The sequence below is a fragment of the Notolepis coatsorum genome, assembly GCF_963971535.1.
Source record: "Notolepis coatsorum genome assembly, chromosome: 14".
In the NCBI taxonomy this organism is placed as follows: domain Eukaryota; kingdom Metazoa; phylum Chordata; class Actinopteri; order Aulopiformes; family Paralepididae; genus Notolepis; species Notolepis coatsorum.
In genome coordinates this window covers 51,134,678-51,151,681 of record NC_140178.1, presented here as the reverse complement: position 1 = coordinate 51,151,681, position 17,004 = coordinate 51,134,678, and the positions used below count along the sequence as shown (strand labels likewise).

General features: G+C 41.7%; 2 protein-coding genes across 3 annotated transcripts in view; one reads left to right on the top strand and one right to left on the bottom strand.

Moving 5' to 3' along the window:
• ap5z1 (adaptor related protein complex 5 subunit zeta 1) overlaps positions 1–8,070 on the bottom strand; it is a 48,080-nt gene extending 40,010 nt beyond the window's left edge. For both annotated transcript variants that reach the window (XM_084328225.1, XM_084328226.1), the window contains exons 1-2: positions 7,937–8,070; positions 4,835–4,972 (exon numbers count right to left, since the gene is read on the bottom strand). In XM_084328225.1, coding sequence (XP_084184351.1) covers positions 4,835–4,972; positions 7,937–7,977 — 179 coding nt within the window. In that variant the 5' untranslated portion in view covers positions 7,978–8,070. The remainder of the gene's footprint in view (positions 1–4,834; positions 4,973–7,936) is intronic.
• Positions 8,071–10,138: 2,068 nt separating this feature from the next.
• Positions 10,139–17,004, top strand: part of card11 (caspase recruitment domain family, member 11) — a 217,199-nt gene continuing 210,333 nt past the window's right edge. Inside the window, exon 1 of the mRNA XM_084329390.1 lies at positions 10,139–10,306. The gene's annotated coding sequence lies outside the window, so the exon portion shown is untranslated. The remainder of the gene's footprint in view (positions 10,307–17,004) is intronic.

Sequence of the window (17,004 nt, the reverse complement as noted above, 5' to 3'; positions counted from 1 at the left end):
TAACAAACAGCATTGCTTGTTGTAGTTAACAAAGAGAGGCAGAGTTGATTTTGCTAAAATATATACAATTTTTTTGTTTATTTTTTTAATAATCGAATTTTATTTTCATATTCGAATCCTATGCCCATCGAACGAAGCTTCAAAGTATTTAAGACAGCCCTATTAAATGGACTGTTATATCTTATTAAATTGTGGACATTTATTCATTCCCACTTATTAGACACTATTTCTGATGGTAAAATGAGCGTACAAAGCAAAATACAGAATTCTGAAATATTAAAACGGAAAAAACGGAATTTGGAAAAAAATTAAACGGATTTCATATGGCTCTAGGAGAGCATAACGAGCATGGAGGTTCATGCCATCTCCCCCAGATTCCCTCCCTGCTGACCGACCAGTAGGAGTCGCTGTTGCAACGACCAGGACTACTACCACTCCGGCTTCCCACCCGCCAACATGACTGACCAAGCTGGAAGTACCGCTGCTGGGAATTAAACCTGGGTCTTTGTGGTGGCAGGCGAGTGCTCAGACCTCTACATTATCCAGCGGCACCACACAGGGCAACTCTGATGGGCAACAGTTGGCTCAACACTCTCCTTTACTCACATAGGAACATTTTGTTGTCAGGAAACAGCTGAATGAAGCTGTTGCCTGACTGCAGTGCCCCAATCTACATTGCCTCCCAAAAATTACCAAGTGTATCACCACCCTTCGATGAAATGATATAATTTGTTATGTAGACTATGTGGACAGAAGAAAGAAAAGCTCCCACTGCAGAATACCCAGGGGTTTGAGATAGTTCAATTACTGCATCTTCAACATTGACAGTCAAGTACGGTGTGACGGTAGTATGCCTGAGCTTTCAGACTTGCGTAATGGCCTCAAACTCTGCCCTCTTTTTTCTTGATCCTCCAATTACAATTGTCAGAGGAAAGCTGAGTTTGACATAGGTCTATTGTCAACTCTGATGACTAATAGGCAAAACGACAAGTGTGCAGAAGTAAGATGGAAGCATAAAGATCAGAGATGAAAACACAAGCCAGATGGGGACTGAAGGTACATCAGTCCCCTGAAAGACTGGATTCCACTGCAATTCTATAGTATTCTACATCATAACAATTCTACCGTAAATGCTAACAGTCCCAGCTGGCTTTGGCCAGGTTGTGAAAGGTGGCTCTCTCAGCTGGAATCCAGCCAGGTTTGGTAAAGGTTCTAAAGACAATGGAGACGCTCACTGTGTGCCAGACAGGCCACAGCACGGCTAAACCCTGGCTAGCGGAGACAAGGCATTACAATTGTGTACAACAAATCAAGAAAAAGGGACACACTCCCATCTGTCAACAATAAGTGCTATTGTTTGTCTACCAGCAAAACCAAAGTTCTTCACTTGGAGAGTGCATAACAAGCATAGACATGAAACTATCTCAGATGGGGATCCCTGAGGTAAGATGGCCTGGTGCATACCATTGTCTCCTCGGGCATCCTGGACGTAAAACATTAAGAATACAGTGCTACTGGTATAGAATTCCAGGCTAAAAACAGGATATCAGACCATTTCCAATACTAACGCCTGGTCTTCAAAAAGGTGCAAGAAGGTCAAAGTAAACTCACTTCATTTTCTACATGTTTGACACATGGAATCTCTCTAATGGTGAAATTATTATATCTCAATATTCTTTGTCCAGTTACCGCAAAGTAATTGTGGTAACTCCTGCTAATTGTCTGAACTGAAAACGACTCAGAATTAGGGCAGGGAGGTAGGCTATACCGAATTTGAAGGTGTACCATCAAGAATCCATGCAGCGTTATGGGGTGTTGCAAAGAAATCTATTCACATAAGAATCGTGATTCCATTTTTCCAGATTTACAGACATTTATTTTTATATTTTATCTTTGTTATTGCAGAAGTCTGCCAGTAATGTGTTTCTGTTCAAATGACTGCATTTATGTTTCATATCAAGTGGACATTAGGTGAGGTTTTACATTTGATTCAGTGTGATTTTTTCTATTAATTAAAGTGTCTACCGCAGTCGAATGGGAAAAGTAACTCAAAATAGCAATGTAGAATCAAATCTATGCATGTATTGAATCGAGAATCGATTATGAATCGAGAGTAGATTTTAATTTTTTTTTTTATCTTTTTTTCCCCCTCCATTTTTCCTCCGATTTTCTCCCATCCCAATGTTAGTCGTATGCCAATTCCCAATCCCCTTCCTGGTCGCTGCGCACTTACCCCCCACAGTCAGATCATCTGGGAGAGTGGAGGCTATCACGTGCTTCCTCCGACACACGTCCAGCCAATCAACCGCTTCTTTTCACCTGGTAGCGCGGATCCTCCCTGAGAGGGCGTAGCATGTGGAAGGATCACACTATCCCACTCAGGTCCTATCCGCGCTTAGCAGGCGCCCCGACCGAACTGTAGGAGTCGCTGTTTACAATGACCCGGACCCACCCCGCCAGCTTATCCCACCCTCTAATACAGCCAATTGTATTAGTGTGAACGGCCAGCCAAGCTGGTGACAACCCCGGAGCTGTGAGCTGGATTCGAACAGGCGAATCCAGCTCACAGCTCCGGGGTTGGTGACGAACGCAATCTCCGCTACGCCACCTAACCGCCATCGAGAGTAGATTTTTAATCAAATCATGACCCCAAGAAACACCTCTACAAGTTGCAATGAGAGGCTCTACAAGAAGGACCAGAGCCGCCTCTACTTCCTCAGAAGGCTGAGATCCTTCAATGACTGTACAAGGATGTTGAAGATGTTCTACAAGTCGGTGGTGGCGGCGCCTTCTTGTACACAGTGACCTGCTGGGGCAGCGGACTGAGAGCGGGGGTGTCAAACAGGCTGGAAAAGCTGGTCAGGAAAGCCGGTAACTGGTGGGGGTGGAGCTGGACTCTCCGACGGTGGTGTCAGAGAGGAGGAGCCTTGCTAAGCTCTACCGCTACGCCATCATGGACAACCCCTCCCACCCACTATACATGGACTTGGTCGATAGAAGGAGCACGTTCAGTGTTAGACTCAGACTCCCAAGATGCAGTACTGAACCGACGTCACAGGAAGTCCTTTCCAACAGCCAACAACGCCTCACTGAGCAGTGAGCACAGATTAACAGTAGAAATCCCTGTATATCTTCCTGTACATTCCTGCACATATATATATTTTTTTTTGGACTGTATATTTTAGAATGTATATCTCTGACTGTGTACTCTATTCTTATTTTAGATTTTTGACTACCTGAATGTTCATTGTGAGCGATCTGTGGTGCTGAATTTCCCTCTAGATCAATAAAGTACTTCTATTCTATTCTCCATCTATGTGATAGTATGCATTTTTATGACATATTTTGCATTGAATCCTAAAAATGGCACATTGTAGCAGTACCTGTAATACCGTCAAACAGTGACCTCTAGGCAAAATAGCCCCTCTTAGGTACCGCACTTTATTTCCTTTTTTTGTTTTGTTTTGATGTCTGGGTGGGAGTTGAGTGGGGATAGGGGCTAGGGGGGGGGGGGGGGGTTGCTATTGCTACACCTCAGTCTCCATGTCTAGGGAATTTCACAGTATAATAAGTTACTATATAGCTATAATATATGTATTATATAATATCTAATATAATATATAGCTATATAGTAACTTATTATACTGTGAAATTCCCAGGAGTGCAATACCAAGCGAGGCTCTTTTGCCTAGAGGTCGCTGTTTGACAACATTACAGACTCAACCTTTAAACCAGACCTGGTCAATTACGGCCCACGGGCCACTTCCGGCCCTTTGGGCGTCCGTGTCCGGCCCGCGGCCAATTTTTACAATGGGAGATAATGAATATTGAGCAGAATTAAGTTCAAGTTATCATTGGTTCGGCCCTCCAACACAGTTCAGGTTTCTCATGTGGCCCCTTGTAAAAGTGAATTGCCCACCCCTGCTTTAAACAGTAGCACATGAGGGAGTGTCACACAGTGACATTTTGACACTGCTGTGCTGCAGTCTTACACACAAGGTTGAAAGCCGAATGCCATAGCTCAGTACACCAATGACAAAATCACGGTATAGCACGACTTCAAGTGTATAATTGCTATCATACTAGAGTTGTCAACAATTTTATGAGTAACAAACTTTTATTTTTGCTGTTTTGCGGTCATAGGGTTTGAGTGTAGCAGTAAACCTAAGCCATTGCTAGGTTACGAGTGCATTATCAGGAGATTTTGACATTCGTCAGAATGTTGCTCTGCCACTGCCAGATCTGACATAACCGGTAGGATAAAGAATCTATTAAATTATTAATTATATCTGTATTGGCAGTGAAAAATAAGTCATCAGTGAGTTGTGTCCCCAGGATGCGTGATCTGCTTAACATCAATTAAATTACCTATGTTCGAACTAGGCTGCCTCTGGAAGTTGAGATGCAAACGTGACTGGACAGGTATAGCAGCAGCATGTACACATATTTCTTATCAGTTCATCTGTGTCACATTACTTCCTCTCAGTGTGGGCGGGTCGGAGGGAGGGGTGGAGGGATGGAGTGGGGGTGTTGAGGCGGGGTGGATGGAGGGAAATTTATGTGAGTGAGTGAGTGAGTGAGTGATTGAGTGAGTGAGTAAGTGACACAAGGAAGGAGGGAGGGAGGGGGAAAGGACGGAAGAATAAAATTAAATAAAAAAAGAGAAAGAAAGAAAGAAAGAAAGAAAGAAAGAAAGAAAGAAAGAAAGAAAGAAAGAAAGAAAGAAAGAAAGAAAGAAAGAAAGAAAGAAAGAAAGAAAGAAAGAAAGAAAGAAAGAAAGAAAGAAAATCTGAATTAAAGATGCAGTAAAAGCTTGGAGCTGAATGTTCCTTACGTCCTGGTGTACTTTGTGGCAGCGAGGACGAGGTGGAGCCTCTGCAGTGAGTCGATGGTGTCATGGCCGATCTCTCTCCCCTGGAGCTGCTTACTGATCCTGCTATAGAACTTGTGGAGGTCAGCCTCCTGGATCTCCCTACAGACGGAATCCACAGAACATTAAACAGCACCGTAGGAATGTGAAGTGTAAAGAGTGAGGTGTAATGGTTTGGAAAAATGTGGATATAAATGTAGGTTTAATAACCATGACACCAACTATAATACAGGGCTTGACAATCGGCAGCATTTTCCACTGGCTCTCTGAGGCCAGTAACTTTTCAAGTTCACTGGCCTAACCATTAAGCCTCTGGCCCTTTTGTTATTTAATAGGGTGTAACGGTACACCAAGCCCATATAGGCTTGCCATATTTGATTTGATAAGCTTAGATTATTATCATTATTTATTAATATTCATATTATTGCTTTGATTATTATTGAGTGACTGTGAAGACCGTGTCTTAAAGGTTATTGTAATTGCATGTCATGTAATCCCATGTGGGATGGGCCATTTGGATAGTATAGTTACAGAAATAACCAGCACTCATGAACCTGTCCTTTAGGTACATAAGGTTTATTTAGTAGAGGCAGAGACAACATACGCGTTTCAGCTATAAGCCTTCATCAGAGTTATACTGGACCACAGTGGAAGTGCCTCTTAAGGTGAGACACTGCAGGTGAATAGTCAAATATACTTTTTTAGTTGATTTTGAGATTTTGTTATATTTTGCTTCCTAAACATGTCTTCTATGAAACTAGTGACAATAAAACATCAATAACACACATTTAGTTGTTTATTTTACATCATTTTGCCTTATTGCATCCATAAATGTGCACATATTTAATGGGGAAGTGCCTCATTTGCATATATAAACATACATTTCAGAAAACTTGCAATATATTTTTTCTTAGTTTATATGTACATAACAAATTGGGAAAGTTTCATAGTGATATCTATTCAAATATTTTTTGCCTATTAGGGGGTACACTGTACTACACTGTTTGTAGCGTGTGTGTAGTTCTGTTCAGTTCAATAACATCATTATTATTATTATTCAGTTATCAGGCATGTGTTTAGGTTGTCTATTACTAATGGTTTGATTAGGTATTGTGTTTGTAAATATCTGTTTAAAAAAAAAAAGTATGGCATTTTACAATACAGAACTTTGAAGGCGTTTTCCCAAAAATGAGTTTTAAGAGTTTTTCCTCATACTCTGAGCCAGAAATCTCCACTTCAGTAGCACTCACATACACCAAACCTTCCAGTTCTATTCATATCTATGTTCTGAAGGTATTTACAGAAGGGTTTGTTGATATCGCATTCATACCCTGATTTATATCACATTTTATTCCTAAAAACATGGCGAAATATGGAATTTTACCATAAAAATGGACTGAACGGAGTATTTTCTGATTTATGGAGTGATAAAAAGAGATATCCAAAATCCCCTCTGTAATAACCTTTGGCTCTAATATGTCAACAAAATGAAACTATAATTTTGAAAATGGCTTTATCCAATGTTCAGATTTCTGTCCTGGAATTATATGCAAATTTGTGCATATTTAAGTAGATCATGCCTCATTTTCATATTTAAACATACAATTTCAGAAAACTTGTAATACAAAAAAGTCTTGTCTTAATATAAGTAATCAACTGGGGAAGTTTCATTGTGATATCTATTAGTTAATTTTTTTTACCCTATTCACCTGCAGTGTCTCCCCTTAAATAGAAGTCTGCAAGTTAATCACTTTAAACAGTCCATATAGACACACATTCATATATGTATGAATGGATAATGTTCTACTAACCTTAATAGATAAACATACATATAAATCTGTACCATCTCGACAAAGGTACCATCTGTACCACCTTTCCCTTGTCCAGATGGTACAGATGTATATGTATACATGTGTTTATTTAGGTTAGTAGAACATTGTCCATGTCCACCTAAAGGACAGTTCCGTGAGTGCTTGTTAACTACTATTTCTGTAACTACTGTATGTAAGAGCCTGTGTGGACTGTGCACCCGGTAAGAAACTATTGAAGAAGCTCACACACTCTTTCATTTCCATTTGGATGGTATGACACAAAAAAATAAAATAAAGAATTTGATAAGATACAAGGAGCTACTGGAGAAGACAGTATGCAGTGTGAACTATAGCCCAATTCTGATCACCGGTGCTTAAAGGAACACGCCAACAACATTATGGGAAATGCGCTTACAGTCTTCTCCAGAGTCAAACAAGAAACAAGAGTAGCTTATCTTAGCACAATTTTATGGAAGCCGTTGGCCAAAAACACCTCTCAGTCAGTTTAAGCTAGGCTAGTGGTCCATATCTGCTTCCAATCATTTGTGATAAGCTAGGCTAACTTGCAGACGGATAGCTTTCTACTGAACACATATAGGAAATTGGTACTATTTACCCTCTTGTCTGGAGAAGATGGTAAGTGCATTTCCCATAATGTTGTTGTTCCTTTACATTATTTAGTGGTAAGTCAGGATGGGCAAGATTCAAATGTGGCCAGTGGAAATGACCATTTAAAACATTTTGTTATTGTATCAAATGTAATACCTATTGTTGTACTAGTGATACACAACTCAGTTTTTAGGACAATGCATCAGATGGGCATCAGAGACACAGGGTCAACAATAGATGAATGTTGCTGAAGCAACTCATTGGGGGACTGTTGCCCCAAAAGTTGCCATGTGTACAGTACCACTGTCAGTGATACAAGCTAAAAATCAGCACGATGGGTTATAATGCATTGAACCTTCACGGTCTCTCTGGTCACTCACTGGTCACATCACTATGAATTGAAAATGGGGGACCCTGATGTAAACAAGACAAATGTATTTCTCTGGTCTGCATCCCCTGTATAGTACCCATTCTGCAATCTGTTAATAAAGTTTTCATTCATTCAGTCACGGAGATAAAACTGGGAACGAGGTTAAAGTGGAGGCAACGATAGCTAACTAGCTTAGCTAGTCAAAAACGCTAGTAACATGAATACTCGAGATGGTGTCAGCGGAAGAACCGTTCATTTAATGTAACGTATTCTTACCTGGCTTGTTTAATCAAACTATCTGAACCACTCGAATACATTTTGAGAAAGGTAAAGCATTAGCATTCCTCCATATAAGAACATAACCCGATGGTAAACAGTGCGGTGGCCAAAGATGTCCTGACTGAAATCACATGTCTGCTTCTTTAGTTCCGCTTTTATTATGGGGCTGGTATCGGCTACTAGCCACCTGAGTGTGCGTGACTATGGTGCGTGTGACGGGAAACTGAATGAATGAATGAAAACTTTATTTAACAGATTGCAGAATGGGTACAAATACATACAGTACGGCTCAATACACACAATTGTTAAGGGGATGCAGACCAGAGAAAGACTTTCGTCTTGTTTACATCAGGGTCCCCCATTTTCAATTCATAGTGACACTGACATTTATGACATACACAACATACATGACATCATGACATTTATGTTGAATTGTGACATATACGATATGCAAATATACAGTACTGTTACCCATAGATCATAACAGAGAGTATAGTTTACGTTAAACAAATTAGGTTTGTAATCCAATTCATTTGGCAGTTAAAAGTTAAAGTCCTGCTCAGTTTTTGATTGATTGATTGATTGAAAACTTTATTAACAGATTGCAGAATGGGTACAGTACAGTACAGCTCAATACATACAATTGTTAAGGGGATGCAGACCAGAGAAAGACTTTCGTCTTGTTTACATCAGGGTCCACCATTTTCAATTCATCGTAACATATGACATACATGACATACAGATAGACAGTACTGCTACATCTATACATTTATGACATACCAGATTTGCAAATGCAGTACTGTTTGTGATACAAAAAGAGTCCAGAAAAAAAAGTATATACATTTGATGTAGAAACTGTACATTGGATTGGGTAGGTGGGGGGGACTGTACATTGGAGGTGGTTGGGTGGGTGGGTGGGGGGGGGGAGGTTGGGTAGGAGGGGTGGGTAGGGGACACTGTACAACTGTACAAACAAAACTGTACATTGGAATATTGACAAGACCATACTTGGTAATTTACTGTACATTGGAGGGGGTTGTGTTAGGACATTTACAGGGGCCAGTTTCGAATTGCAGTCTCCCGTAGGTGTTTTTTGAGAGTGTTTTTGAAAGTGGGTAGTGATTCACATTCCTTTACAGTTTTGGGTAGGGCGTTCCACATTGATGTGGCATAATTGCGAAACGTGTTTAGTCACTTGTTTGAGCCGAATCTGGGTTTAACATGATTTGTGGAGCTCCCTCTGGTGTTGTGATCGTGGTATTCACTGACCTTTGGGAAGTATTTTGACATGTACATGGGTACCTTGGTCGTGTAGTAGTGTATCTTGTAGACCAGGCCCATTGCAAGTTGCTGTACTCTGTCGTCTACTCTAAGCCATCCTAGGTTGTCAAAGTGGGCAGGGGTGAGGTGGGTTCTAGGAGTAAGGTCAAGCAGTAGTCTGACCAGTTTGTTTTGAGATGTTTGTAATTTTGTTTTTAGCGCCTTTGAGGTGCTTTGGTAGCATGAGGTGCAAGCATAGTCGTAGTACCCTTGAATGAGTGCTCCTGCCAGTCTTCACTTTCAGGGTATTCTTGTTTACCAGTGAGGAGATCCGGTACAAGAATCGAGTTCGTTGGTTGACTTTTTTTATTACATTGGATGCCATTTTGTCACAGGAAAGATTTGCCTCTAGGATGGAACCCAGGTAGGTAGGTAATATCTTCTTTCCTTGTGACAATATTGTCCCCCACTGTAACTGAGAAGCCGTCGGTCTCGCTGAGTTTGTTATTTGAACCGAAGAGAATGGACTCTGTTTTGCCCATGTGTAATGATAGTTTGTTATCAGCGAGCCATATGCAGATTTTGCCTAGTTCTGAGCTGAGGGTTTTTTCAACCTGTAACTTGTTCTTGTCAGAGACCAGCAGGGCTGAGTCGTCCGCAAACACTCACTCCCTGTGCCGTGCGCATTGTTATTTCCCACACTGTCCGCCCCCCTCTCTCTCTCTCTCTCTCTCTCTCTCGCTCTCGCTCTCGCTCTCTCTCTCTCTCTCTCTCTCTCTCTCTCTCTCTCTCTCTCTCTCTCTCTCTCTCTCTCTCTCTCTCTCGCTCTCTCTCTCTCTCTCTCTCTCTCTCTCTCTCTCTCCCTCTCTCTCTCTCGCATAAGTTACAGGTAGTGCTGCTGACTGTTTGGGTCACTATTCGGCATGTCTCTCTGCCTGTTTGGACTCTCATTGAAAGGCATTTCTCTTTTGAAGATGGGGACACATTGAGCGTCTGCGTGTTTAGATAAACATCTGGGTTATTTGAATAAGCCCGTCGGTCTAAACAGGAAAATAAACGTTCTCACCTGATTTCTGTCAGACTCTTCAAAAGAAATCACGATTTCAGGTAGGCATGTGTTGGTTTAATTGTCTTTAATTTGTCTTGTGACTAATCTTGAACGCGAACTTGTCAGATAGGCTTAATACAGTCCTGGCTATACGGCATCTCTCGTACACAATGCCCATATCACCGCACCACACACCGCACTGAATCGCACTAAGGTCATACAAGTGAAAGGAATTGGATGTTTTGAGTTGGATACCTTCATCATGTAAATCTATAGCTTTCAGTGATCATCATTAGAATATTCAGATTCAGAATTTTAATCTCACATAAAAAGATATACAAAAAATACTAAGGGGCAATAGCGGACTGGCCGCGTGGCCATCTGGAGCTCCGGGAGAAATCGCGGTGGGCCGGGTCGCTCTGTGGGCCGGTTGAGCAGCTCATTATACAGAAACATGAGGAGATTGGGAGCGATGGGTCGTCGGCCCACTTTGATTCTGCACCAGCCCACACTCCAATTATGAGTCTGGGAGAGCAGGGGCAGAAGATGACTCACAGCCATATAATGTTACAGACCATGGAAGGGACAGGACTATGAGTTGGATGGGCAGTTCAGTGGAGGGCAGTATCTCTCGGACCATTCCTCTAGAACTAGTACTAGAGGACAGCACTATGAGTAGGATTAGGGTTGCCACCTTTCACAAAATAGAAATAAGGGACACCTTTGAGCGTGCGCGAAGCGCCCACAAGATTTTCTTTTGGCCGAAAGTGGGCGGATTTTGTAACTATTTTTTTTTAACTTTATTTCGGTTTTAGGGTTAGGGTTATGTTATTTAATTATTTAGGGGAGCCAGCCCCCCAAACTCCTGAAATGCATAGTTAACAAACTGTCAGCACTGTTGTAGCTGAGGTTGTGTTTAACCGTGTGCATACACCTGTGTCACATGACTTTTATATTGTTGTCTGAACACTATTTATTTATGTTTAAGTATTTATTTAAGTATTTTTGCATTTATGTATTTATGAATTCTATTATTTATGTATTTATTAACTGTTAATCCATTATGAATAATTCCGTTTTCCAGATGAGCGTAACAACATAAGAGTTTAAATGGGCACACTATTTAATTATATTGATTAACACATTCCCCACCAATCCCGTTGTACAGCGCGTTTGCCGGCCATGCGAATTCTGCCACGCTGTACAGCGTTATTGAGATCATATTTAATTTTTTCGCCATGGCATTCATAATTCCGCCACCCAGCCTCTGGTGATACAGTGGGACCCTGCACAATAGTGCAACGCCTCAATACCGCCGCCTGGTGGATGATCGGGCGAGTTACAACCGGAAGTGGCCATCGGTGCATCTGGGAAATCCGTCCGGCAGTCACATATCGTTGCGGGACTACAGACAAACACTGGCGTGCATATGGATCGCTGCCATAACTCAATAATCGATATGATTTGGGCGTTTATTGCGCCATACAAACCATACAAAACATACAAAGTGGGATCTTTTTCCTCCAGTCTCATCGGCGAACGGTAAGAGGACAGTAACGTTACTTTCAGCTTGATTGTTTATTCTTTTCACTGCAAACCGATCTGATCAATATATCACCCATACTACATAAAGCATTTACTGACGATCACGGAATTATAAACGACCCCCCCCCCCCCCTTTCATCCGCGCAAGGCCAGATTAAGACTTCAGAGGCCCCTGGGCCAGATTCTTGTGGAGGCCCCCCCACACACACGTGCATGCACGCACAGTGGCGTTTTTATATGTCTCTTTAAAAAATATATAGAATACCGTAATTCCTCTTGTATTTGTTTCAACTGTAGTGGATACCAGGCTTGTATTAGGAGGAGGAACCAGCTCATTCGTGTTGGTGTTGGGGCTGGGCTGTGGAGATGCGGCGGGCGTATACGAACAGGTGGCACTGGCGTCAGCCACTGGTGGTGGTGGGCCGGCTGAAGTTGAACTAGAGGCTGCCGCTTCCTCTTCTCTGTCGCTAGCATCAATAATAATAACAACGTTAGCATTCTCGTCCTCTCTGCCCACGGCGCCTGGCTCAGCCTCTTTAACGTTGCTGCTACTAGTGCTAGCCAGGGGGCTATCCTCCTCCTTACCTGACGGGGTGAAAAAAGTAGCGATAGTTGGTATGCTTTGCCGAAGTAACGCGCTCTTTCTGTCCCTTTCCTGTTTAGACTTTAACTTAGCAGCTCCGCTTTCCCACCGTTTTACTTTTTTATCCATGTTTTTTGAGTGTCACAGTCTCATTTGATCATACAGTACTACTCGAGACGAGTCTTAGCCTACTTGATCAACTTGCAAGTGCAATTCTCGCGATCAGTGGTCACCTGACCTGACAGTGACCCCTGGACCTGGACGTCAGTGTCACGTAGACTCAACGTCTCTCACCCCTCATTATCAAACAATTTGCAATACAAAAAATTTAATAAAAATAGATAGAGAAGAGATGAGATGATACTAGTAGTCACTATAGATGCTGTGAAAGTAAACGCTGGATGAGGATCTGATTATATATATATTTTTCATATCTCTTTTATTTTTTTTACTAGTGTGTACTAGTGTGGAGGCCCCTAGTCACGTTATTTCTAAACCTAGCCGCATTTCTGGCAAGACGCTCTCTGATTGGCCGACGCCTGTTTCTACACTGGTTAAGCTTGGCACTCTTTCGAAGTTGGTTAAGGTTAGAGTTTGTCTTAGAGCGTGGCGATAGAACGCCAGGTAGTTTGCAGGCTGTTTGACGAGGAAATGGGCAAAGACACAGCTCGTCACGCGATTGGGCAAACATGTCAGTGGCCAATCAGAGAGCGTCAGTCAGTGCCAATCAGAGAGCGTCTGCCAGAAATGCGGCTAGGTTTAGAAATAACGCCCCCTAGGGCCCTAGTCACTCCTAGGGGGAGCTCGATGATATCCGCTATCAGCACCGACGGGTCCATGCTGTCTGTCATGAATAATGATCCCAATCTGCCTTATTCGTGTCGGGGCTGTGTCTATTCTTTTACCAATGGATTTCCATTTCCGCGTTCGCGTTCTGCGATCTGATTGGCCACTGACGTTTCTTAGGCGACTCTTTTGAAGTTGGTCCGTTAGAGTATGGAATCAGGGCTGGTGTTCTATCGCCCTGCTCTAAGACAAACTCTAACCTTAACCAACTTCGTAAGAGTGCCTAAGCTTAACCAGTGAAAGAAAGAGGCGTCACACGATTGGCGCTACCAGAAACGTCAGTGGCCAATCAGAGCACAGAACGCGAACGCGGAACTGGAAATCCGTTGATAAAAGTATTCAGGCGTCGGGGCTGGGATGTGGAGATGCAAGTTTTGACTTTTTATTGCTGTTTTTACCTCAAAATACTCAAGATTAGCCACTTGCAGGCTGCTGTCGGGACAAAACCTCATAACTCCATTTTTTGAATTTTTTTTTTATTATATAAATCAACTCCGTAGATCATCCTCCATATGTGTGTGTGGGTTTTACAAAGTTTAAACAATGGGAAAGCATTAAACCGATCATCTGTCTAAACCTCCTAACTCTATTCACCCTCAAATCTGTGTTAGTTTTTTTCATCTGCTGAAAAGTTGGGTTTTTGGAGTTATGAGGTTTTGTCCCGTGACGTACTGTATATTTTAGTTGATGAAATATTTTTGTTGACTAAAATATTTTAGTTGATGAAATATGTTTTCATTCAGTGTCACAGTATGACATCGATCTCCAAAATAAGAAAAAAATAAAAATAAAATGTGGGGCCTCTAGTGACGAGGGGCCTCCAAAAATGTTTAAAATAAAAGTTAAAAAAAAATAAACAAATATTTGGGGCCTCTAGTGACGAGGGGCCTCCAAAAGGCCTCTAGTGACGAGGGGCCTCCAAAAGGCCTCGAGTGACGAGCGGCCTCCAAAAAAATAAAAAATTAAAGTAAAAAAAAAATAAAAAAGAATGTGGGGCCTCTTGTGACGAGGGGCCTCCAAAAGGCCTCTATAGTGACGAGTGGCCTCAAACAATAAAAAATGAAAGTTAAAAATTTGTAAATAATATTTTTTTTTTGTTTTGAGGCCCCTCATCACTAGAGGCCCACGGGCCGCGGCCCGGTCGGCCCGGTCGTTAATCCGGCCCTGCATCCGCGCATGATGAATCATAACGTATAGGATCATATACAGTTGAATTTTTTAATATAGCGTGTAGCATCCCTGGGAGAGTGATGGATGGACTCAAGTTACTGGTGTTTCATGAATGTTTATTTTCAGTTCACAACGTAAGAGCTGAAGTGAAAAGACAAAGAAAGACAAAGAAAAGATACTCAGATATATACATTAGATATACATAAGTGCCACATTCACATTGTTCAATAAAGCTAACATAACACTTGACACAAATGGCTTCCAATAACAGTGACATAGCCAAATACATAAATTAATACAAATATAAAATAAACAGCCCATATCACTAAATAGGACAATTTGACATCCCAGTACCTTGTCCTCTCTCTCTAACAGGGGGCTTAACCATAAACCACATGAAAGTCTTCTTTCCGGATCTATAAGCAAACAAAAACTCTTAAAATGCTGGTACTCTGGACCTTATTAAATGTGTAGGCAAGCTAGCCATTCGCAATGACAAAAGCTAGCAAGAAAACAACGTATTCCTTACAGTACAGGACTAACTTTAGGTTGTAAAAAACACAAACAAAAGTGAGTTCAAACCAAATATTACAACCATAGAAAGTGCACAGCAGTTACCTTGTAAACCATTTCCAAATAACAAAAGAATAACGAAGATATTCACAGGGATTTCTCTTTCCTTTGAGCCGTAACCTAAACCTTCATTTCATCCGTCAAGCTGAGCTCATGCTCGCGGTAGCTGCTTCCGGTTTGGCGGTGCTTCAAAATAAAAGTTCCCTATCACACACAAACCGAATGACGCTACCTAGAGGATCGTTTACATAGAGTGTATCGGGAATAAACGGCAGTTGATAATCTATATATGCGTTTATGCCCATAACTCACGTTCTATGAATTACTGCAGAAAACGATAAAAACATACTTATATTCTAGAAGGTATTTTTGGAAGAATCTATGAATGAAAAAGTATAACGTTCCTACATCCTGTATGATAGACAATCGATGTTGAATGGGCCATAGTAATGTCAATCTAGCAATACAATTTAAAAAGTTATAGCCCTGCAAAGAAGGTGAACATCTCCATAGGCTTAGAGTGGTGGCAGTGAGCCTACATTGATGGATATAACCGTGGCAGGGAATGTGTTAATATAAATACATGTTTATTTATTAGACTTTAAAAACTCAACATTAATGAACAATCAAACATATTAGTCAACTGAAATAGCCTAGACTATGCCCACATCAGCAGCCAATATGTAGGCTCCTGGCTGCCAGGGCAGGTAAATAGAAATACTGACATCTAGTTAAAAACACTAAGATGTAATATCCCATACCGAATCAATCTCAGGAGATGTTTCAGTCATGAAGAACTGTGACACCTGTGCTTGGGTCCTTTGAGTTCTTATATTTCGGGAATATTGTTCTCCTGATGCATGCTGTCTGATGTCAGTTAGTCCACCATGCGCCACAGAAAACACACACCTACATACTTTGCAGTTTGCTTTATAAACATCTCCACTGACGCTATCAAGCCAGGAGTTTGCCAGTTCCCACTCACGTCTGTACTTCTGGAGGCGTTTTGTCTTTTTAGGACGCGGTGGAGTGTCTGCTGTGGACATTTTCAAACAGCAACCATGACAGGCTGCGCAAAGACGGAGGATTGGCACAACGGCACAGAACGTATTTTAGCAACGTGAAAGCGCAAATTCTCATTGGCCATGAGCTGCTGAGCGCACGCCCATCATACCAGAGTTGCCAAGTCTGTTTATTTTCCGCAACTTTTGGAAACAATTTTGCTTGTTTTTTGCTTGTTTTTGTAGGTCGGCTAGCTCATTTCTCTCACAATACTGGCAACCTTAAAATACGGGACAAGGTGCGTCCCGTATCAGTTCAATACGGAACGCGTGTTTTAGTTTCCAATTACGGGACGATTCCGTATTTTACGGGACGGGTGGCAACCCTAAGTAGGATGAATGCATCAATGGAGGGCAGTGGGTATCTCCAGATCTGTCTTTGTGGCTGGCAGGAAGTAACAACACCAAAAGGCCCCAGAATACATCAGGGAAGGAAGACGTGCTTGGTAGAGGGAATACAGGTTTGCCACATTGATCACATTGATCCAGCGACAGTAGAAAACCATGCACAGTTGGTAGGATATCAGTAACCCTGTCACTGAGGAGGAGGAGAAAAGCACTGTATAGGAGGGGATGTAGATGATACCTAAAAAGAAAAATCATGAAAGTAGATAAACAGGTTATACCAAGAGCTTGGTGTGAGCAGGGGAAATCCTAATCCTAAATCCCATGGAAAAAGAGTCCTCAATTTTAATACAAGAGGCTAGCAAACTATTAAGGACTAGAACGGAATAGTTTAATAGATACCACAGTGCAGAAAGCAGGAATCCCAGGTTTTGCAGGGTGAGTAGAACAGACCAACATGATATGGCACCAGATTCAGGCAGCCAAGATAGAGAAAATAGATTTACATGTGGCATTTTTAGACCTGGCAAATGTGTTTGGTTCGGTACCACATAGCCTTATTTTGAGTGCTTTTTATTTCTTTAGAGTGTCAGGTCAGGGATGATTGTAAACTTGGTGAAAGCATACGTCCAAG